We start from the raw sequence: 7,716 nt of genomic DNA, 5'->3' as shown, positions 1-7,716 counted from the left end.
ATATATATATATATTTATTTATTTATTTATTTATTTATTTGATCAAATATCTTTTTTAATTTCAATTACTATTGTTTAATAGTCATATAATAAGCATAATTATAATTTATATATATGTTTTGTTTCATATATATGTACAAACACATTCACGCGCGCGCGCGTGCATGTGATTTCCTTATAGCCATTCTAGCAAGCATTTAAAGAAGATAAAAAACGCAAAAATAATACTGTTGCAAGTGAAAATATGAAAAGTATTACTAACAGCTAAAATCTCATAACAAAAAGTAGAATCGAGACTTCAGTCCGAAGATTAAATAACAAGTACTTTACTCATTCGTTATTAAATAAACTAAACTGACTACAATTAAAGAGCAGATAATTGATCCGAGAAGCACGAGCTTGCTTATTTGAATAAAAGTAAGCTGTATTTATTGGTAATAGTGGTCGTTGCCTCCTTTGAGGAAGGTAAGCAGGTAATTTGCTATTTGACCACGATCTCTACTGGCCTCTTAAAAATTCAATCTAAAAGAACCGTAAAGGATTGAATACGGCCCTGCAGGACGGGCGGTTCTGTCGGCCAGGTGGTCCAAGCCAAATACCACGATATCGTTCTTCTTGCGGACATTTATGCTCCGCTGTGCTGCCGAACGAACGAACAGACGGACAGGTGTGAATCGTGGTGTCCGTGGCGCAATGTGCGTACCGACCGACGTGTCGCGCGCGCTCAACGAGAATAACGGACGCATGCCACGTGCACAAGTCAACGAAGTAAGAGAAGAAGAAGGAGAGAGAGGGGGGGGAGGAGGGGGAGAGAGGGAGAGAGAGAATATTCGCATACATCACTGTTGAAACAAAAGAATCGCATTCATGCGAATGAGACTTTCTCGACAATTATCATTATTATACTCCGTTGATCTCTTGGGATGGGCGATCATTGTAATTTCGAAAGTGCATAGTCCTTCTCTACTTTTAACACAATCATATTCTTTACGTTTGTAATATAAAGCACGATGGGATAAATATTTGACAAAACATTTTTTTTTATCCCGCAATGTAGATCGTGCTCTTGTAGGTAAAGCTTGTAGGTAAACTGTATCAGGGTTGCCACAGAAATTAAATTTGAAAATTTTCTGACTTTTCCCAGATTTTCCAGATGAAAATAGAAATTTTTTCATGAGTAATATAAAATATGTAACTTTTAACATTTAGACTCAAGAATTGTAGGAAAAAGCTAGTCTATATTATTCAAAATAACGCAAAAAAGGCCTAGTAGCATAGTTCACAATTTTGGGTGAAAATTCAAATCACAACATAAAATAAATTAGTTTTGGAAAAAAAGAATGTAGTTATGATGAAAAAGAGGGTACTTTTGATTTAATTTAATTTTCAAATAAAAATACTCAATAAAATATAAATTTTAATTATTTTATCAAAATCATTTAAAGTTTTGAACGTACTTGACTATAAACGTCAGATATAACATTAAAAAAATTATAACAATTATTTGGAATAGGAATAGTTTCAAGGAATTGTGAGCAAATTTCGAAATTTCAAATTTTTTACATTTTCCTCTGATTTTTTCGATTTCTATGACCAATTCCAATTTCCCTGACTTTTTCCGGTTTTCCCGGTTTTCCAGATCTGTGGCACTGTGTATTTTAGGTAAAATTACTAGATAATCTCTTTTTTTCAATTGTATATTGTATAGTTTAGTTAAATTAAATAGTTATCGCTAGTAATCAAGTGTATAGAGTTCATGTTAGTGTATGTATATCAATACCAGTTTTCTACGGTATCTCCATTCAACGTGCTAAAAATAAATAATGGGTTCGCTAAGCTTAGATATTTATTTTTAGATCTCCAGGCAGCGTTCATGGTTACTGAAGTACAATTTCGGTTCAATGCTCAAACGATTTCGTTTCACTATTCTCACAATTATGTATTACTTAAACTTCAGTGACACTTAATGAGGTCTGTAAATATATATAATCAGATTTTAAAAAAATTTTAATACATAAATTTATAAAAAAAAGTGTTTTTCTTTGTTATGTCGAGTTTTGGACGAATATAAAACGACGAGACAGAATGAAAAGTGAGCTAGTACTGCTGTTCAAATTTTGCGGAATGAAAATGACGATGAAAATACTGATAAAAATGCTTAAAGCTATATTGATCGCATGCGACAATATGTTTCGGTTGGGGTAAAATGACCCATTTTGATCGCCACTAAATCGATAACGCTAAAACACATATATATGGAATCAGAGAATATTACCAAATAAGCTAGTATTTACGAGTATACAATTTGATATTTATATATAAAATAATAATTAAAATAATGATTAATTTTATGTTTTTTTTTTCGACCTGTATTGCGTGATTAATTTTTTTTAGTAAAAATATATTAGAGGATAAATTGTCTAAGATATAAAAGAGAATTTTAAAAAAGGATTTTAATTCGTGTATTCTTGTAAACACAATAACGATAATGATAATGATGATGATAATGATATTAATGAAGATAATGTGAATAACAATAATGACAATGATAATAATAATAATAGTAATAATAATGGTAATAACTACTATGTTCAAAAACACGAAAGACAGTAGAAAGAAAAATATTCAAAATATTATCATCTCGTTTTATTTCCAGAAAATTTTAATTACAATACGTAAATTTACTACGCGCACAAACCAAAGGGGATTAAAAGTGACGTCGGTATGTGGGGGAGGGGAGAGGGGGGGAGTATAGATACTTGCCACAGAGTTAAAAGCACGGCAGATTATGTGCAGCTAACGAATTCATGATGTTATTGTTTTGCCGAGCGTTACATACTTCGTAAAACTTTATAGCCCTAATCTATCTGACAATAAAGATGCGGTGTCTCTCAACAAAAATAGCAAACGTCGTACAGAAGAATAAATATCTGATGATCTAAATGGCGTTTGTTTTTAACCACCATGGAAGAATTTTCCATGATATTTACGAATAAAGAAGAAGAAGGATTCACGACTGTAAACATACAATCTAGATGTGAAGGACGGACATATTCTGAAAAGAAAAGACGAATTCCACAAGCACGAGGTAATCTCGCAGTTGCAAGCGTGTGCACCACGTCGTGTGTAACTCGGTCGAGAATGAGTTTAAATCTAGCTCAAGAAAAAGAGACCGCTTTTCTCCTAAGAGCTAGGTATCTCTCTTAGTTTGACTAAGTTATATCAATAGCACGCAGAATGCGTAGTATATCGATGTATGTATTTTAAAATGAAAAACAAACAGGAAACATACAAGTAAGTAAAATTAAAGAAATTTCTGGGCAAATAAGCGTGATAAAATGTTGAGTATTCCTGTGTTAAAATGTTGATGTGTAAAGAACTTATTGCTAGCTAAAATATTTTAATAGCAGAATCGATTTCGGTAGTAGAATTTGCAGAAAGTTGCAATATACATATGTCATATATACGGTGTAAATAATAAAAGTTCTTTTAAAAAAATATACACATATAAATGAATAGCGAGATTATTCTAATTCGCGCATGATACAAAGCTACTGCGAAATACGAAATTAATCGACATCGTATTAGAAATGATTTTGTCATGCTATGTCACTTTCATTGAACGAGCGAATCTATATTTACCCACGTAATACATCTTGTTTTTGACATCATTAATGCGCAACTATCTCGATCGCAATAAATCAGTTTTTCGTCGCACATCGATGACGTCGCCTCCGAATAACGGACGTACAACTCTCGCGAATGTGGATTTCGATTTACTCTCTTGCGTCATCAATCGTACGAGTTCGCCCACGTTCATTAATTAATAAATAAATATTGCGAGTTTTAATTATGAATTACTTCCTTTTTAGATAGTGCGATATTAGTTGAAATTAGTATCGACTTTGAAAAATGATAGCTGCATCCTACTTTAAAAAAACAATCGTTCGCATGTGACATTACGTTATATTGTACCTAGCATAAATGTAAGATAGCATAATATAATATAACAACGACATAACAACTTTAATTCTCCCTTTTATCATATTAATTTTGTTTAATTTTCACATTCGATTCCTATTTATATATCCTAATATATTTGTGCACTGGGAAAAAACAAAATATTAAATTTTGATAAATATTTATTTTAATAATGTCAATTAAACATTTATTCAATAAAAAGAAATAATAAGTTCAAATCAAATTAATGGTTTTTGTATCAAATAAATATATCTTTATATTAAATAAATATTTAGTTGGCACTATTCAAACAAATGATTTGTTAAAATTTAATATATTTTTTTATGTATATAACGTTATTAATGATCTATTTCATCACGATATAATTTTCAGTGCTGCGCGAATTAATGTGGTGTAATTCCTTCAAACTTGTCAATCGAAATAAAAAGAAAAATAAAAAGTTTAATATATATAAAATTCTTCCCCCTCCCCTCCCGTTTCCTTCCTGCCGGATTTAAATTTTGAACGGCGTGCCATCGCCTTACCGATCTCCGTGCACCTTCTATACTAAGGAAGGTATAGAAAAGGGAGAAAGAAAATTGCGAAGGTCGTACGCTCACCCTCGAGCAGGTGCCAGTCGTCATCGAGCGAGGCCAATGCCTGTGCCTGATTGGTCTGTTGTTCAAAGTCGAGCATTCCGTTGGTGTCCTTCGCTTTCCTTTTCTCACCTGGTCTCACCGTCGACACACTGATATTACGCCCCCTTTGAGTTTTACGGTCTCTTGTCCACTGTCTTGTTCACCTTTTGCTCACTCCGATTCAATACTTATTTAATCGTATTCGAGTTCAAACTCGTCGATCGTCGCGAATCGCGCGATCGGCCGAAAGTATTCAAGATCGGTGAAAGAAAAATTTCACTCTCAATAGATCAAGAATGCGCTACTCGCGATGATTTCCCCTAGCGAGATGTTAATACCGAGCGAATGAATCTCTTTTTGGCGCGAGGGAGTCGAACTACTACTCGATCGCGTGTTTCCCCTTCTCGCTTCCCACTCTTTCTGTCTCCCTTTCTCTCAAAGATGGCCTCACTCTCCTTTGTTTACACCGGATTCTCTTATCGGGATTCTCAGCTGCTTCCCCACCCCTGCGCTATATATCGACATACGGTGGATTTTTTTTTTCCTTCAAATCGACTCGTGCCCGAAAGGTCAACTCGCGTCGAGGTCCTTGAGAAGGATTCGTTCGCTTCCGTTTACGCGCTTACGGCGCATTCGCTCGTCAGTGCTGTTCAAGGCAGCACGTGAGAGACGCGATTACGTTTACATATATCCAGAGAAGAGCAAAAAAAGAAAGAAAAGGAGAGAAAGAGAGAAAAACAGAGAATAAGAATTTGGGAGAAAGAGGGACGCAAGCATCCACGAGAATTGAATGACAATGAATAAGTGGTGAGAGAGAGAGAGACAGAGAGAGAGAGAGAGAGAGAGAGAGAGAGAAATAGGCGGACAGCGCGACGACAAACGTCGCTTACGTGCATTCGCGGCGGTACTCGAACCGCGACTGATTTCCCCTATCACTCCGTACTCAGCTGCCACCCACGGCACCCACGATCCTCCCACCTCCGCGCCACCTGCTCCACCGATGTCGACCTCCCCTCGCCTAGTTCCCGCTCGCGCTGCCACCCACCCGCCACCCATCTTGCTCGGAGCAACGATGGAACGTCTGACCCGTTCTAACCCCCGTCATTCCCGCTTCTCCTCTCCTGCGCGCGCGCGCTTCTACCCTTTCTCGACGCGCTCGGCGCTCTCGCCTCTCTCCATCGTCTATATACCACTTCGGTGGACGAAGCGTGTCTCACCCGTGGCAGTGTATACCGCATCTACTACCGTTCCTGCCCCCCCCCTCCTCCCGCTGCCTCCTTTTTTTCCCCCCCTCCCCCCGTTCACCCCCTCGACGATCCCGGTCGTCTCCTCGTCCTACTAGTTCCTCGAACCTCGAGCATGGTCCACAGCCGTTAATGTAGAGAGAACTCCGCGGAGCACTCGTGAATCCTCTCTTCCACTGTATTTCATGCTACCTTTCTTCCTCAGACATGGGAAAGAGAAAGAGAGAGGGAAAACTTGTTCGCGCCCCAACCTCCTTCATTTCGCTTCTCCTCGCTCCTTCGCGCTTTTTCGATCTTTCTCTGCATTGGATTCTCTTTTCGCCCTAGCTTGAACGTAAAACCGACAAGCAGTGAACGCGAAAGCTTATTACACGGTCACCTTGTACTGAGAATCACATTTGTCGAATCTATATGAGATGTTGCACGAAATGGAAAGCATTTCTTTTTCACGAATATGAGAACGGTCAGTGATCTAATTAAATCTCATAAATAAATTAACAGCTTAAAGAGTAGCTCCTTTAAAAATTCGTATAGTTCATGCATTGTATATAATTGTGTATTTTCTATAAATAAAAATTTGCGAAATCGAAAGAGTTAATGCAGTTGAATATTATATTTATCAAATATATCTATCAAATATATGACACCTTTTAAGGATTATAAGATTATAAAATTAATATTACAATTTTAATTGTATTATCTTATTATAAAACTATACAATTAAAAACATAAAAAATTTATGGACGTTGACACCTAATCAACATTTAGATTTTATCTTTTATCGTTTTATTCTGCGGTGGTGCATACAAATCCACAATGAGATTATGATTTTTAATAATACTAAAATCTATTAAAATTTTATGTACTTGATGCATTTGCGATCATAATATGAGCATAAAAAAATATCTTTTTAAATAATTAAATGTTGTCATTTATGTGAATGCGCGATATTCATTTTGGCAATTCTAACCAGTTATTTTCAACCAGTTATTTTTCTTTTGTACATTAATGTATACGATATTTTTGTTAGTACTGTTGTTGTGTGTATCGCATAAGTTTTCATGTACATTGTTACGTACATATAGTCTCGTATCTGTGTTTTATTCAAAAGTTGTGGAGCAGTTTAAGCTCCTCGCGGCCAAAACGCGTAACTCTATTTATCGGTAACCCTCGGTTCACCCATGTTACGAAGTGAGCAAGGGCTGTGTCCCTAAAGCGCATAAGGATGGTGCGAGGGTGATGCAAAGGGAGCTAAGCAAGTAAGAGATTGGTCATAGAACGGGAAAGGTTGTGAACAAACTACAGATGCAAGAGAATCTCCTGTACAGCTGCCTCTGCAAGCAGCTCCTTCCCTTGGTATTAGCGAACATGTACTTAAGATATCAGAGAAACCAGAAATACACGATGATGTAAATGAAAGTTTACTTATAAATTGCTTTTTTATCAAGTATATCATGATACTTGATCATAGTGATGAAAAATTGCATTTTTTTTTAAAAGCATCTGCTTAATACATACTAATACTATAAAAATAAAGAAAAATAAGCCGGGGCATATAAGCGACAGAGTATAAATATTACGGCATATATATTCACAGTTTAATTGATTTAAATTAAATTAGAATTTGTTTACAAAATTTATTTGCACCGAGAATTCGATATCGTATAAAATATATTTTCCAGAACGTTTTCACGACACGAGTCTCTTTTCTCTTGTATAATCAATAAAATATCTTAAAATATGCGTCATCCCATGACTTGAAAACACGAGAAACGTCGTATATGTACAAGGCCAAACGGAATATTATTGAACGGTTTTCTTTGAGGATATATTAATATTTTCGCATTCTTCATATGTAGATGAATTCGATACAC

The 7,716-nt window shown here is 35.7% G+C and overlaps 1 protein-coding gene across 1 annotated transcript in view; it reads right to left on the bottom strand.

The window, feature by feature from the left end:
- Window positions 1–4,928, bottom strand: part of LOC108753700 — a 114,352-nt gene extending 109,424 nt beyond the window's left edge. The window contains exon 1 of the mRNA XM_018495548.1: window positions 4,581–4,928. Within this exon, the coding sequence (XP_018351050.1) occupies window positions 4,581–4,656 (76 nt within the window). The 5' untranslated portion in view covers window positions 4,657–4,928. The remainder of the gene's footprint in view (window positions 1–4,580) is intronic.
- Between the last annotated feature and the right edge of the window lie 2,788 nt (window positions 4,929–7,716).

This window comes from Trachymyrmex septentrionalis, unplaced genomic scaffold, assembly GCF_001594115.1.
Source record: "Trachymyrmex septentrionalis isolate Tsep2-gDNA-1 unplaced genomic scaffold, Tsep1.0 scaffold70, whole genome shotgun sequence".
Lineage (NCBI taxonomy): Eukaryota > Metazoa > Arthropoda > Insecta > Hymenoptera > Formicidae > Trachymyrmex > Trachymyrmex septentrionalis.
The sequence above is the reverse complement of the archived record's forward strand: the minus strand, read 5'-3'. Positions and strand labels throughout refer to the sequence as shown.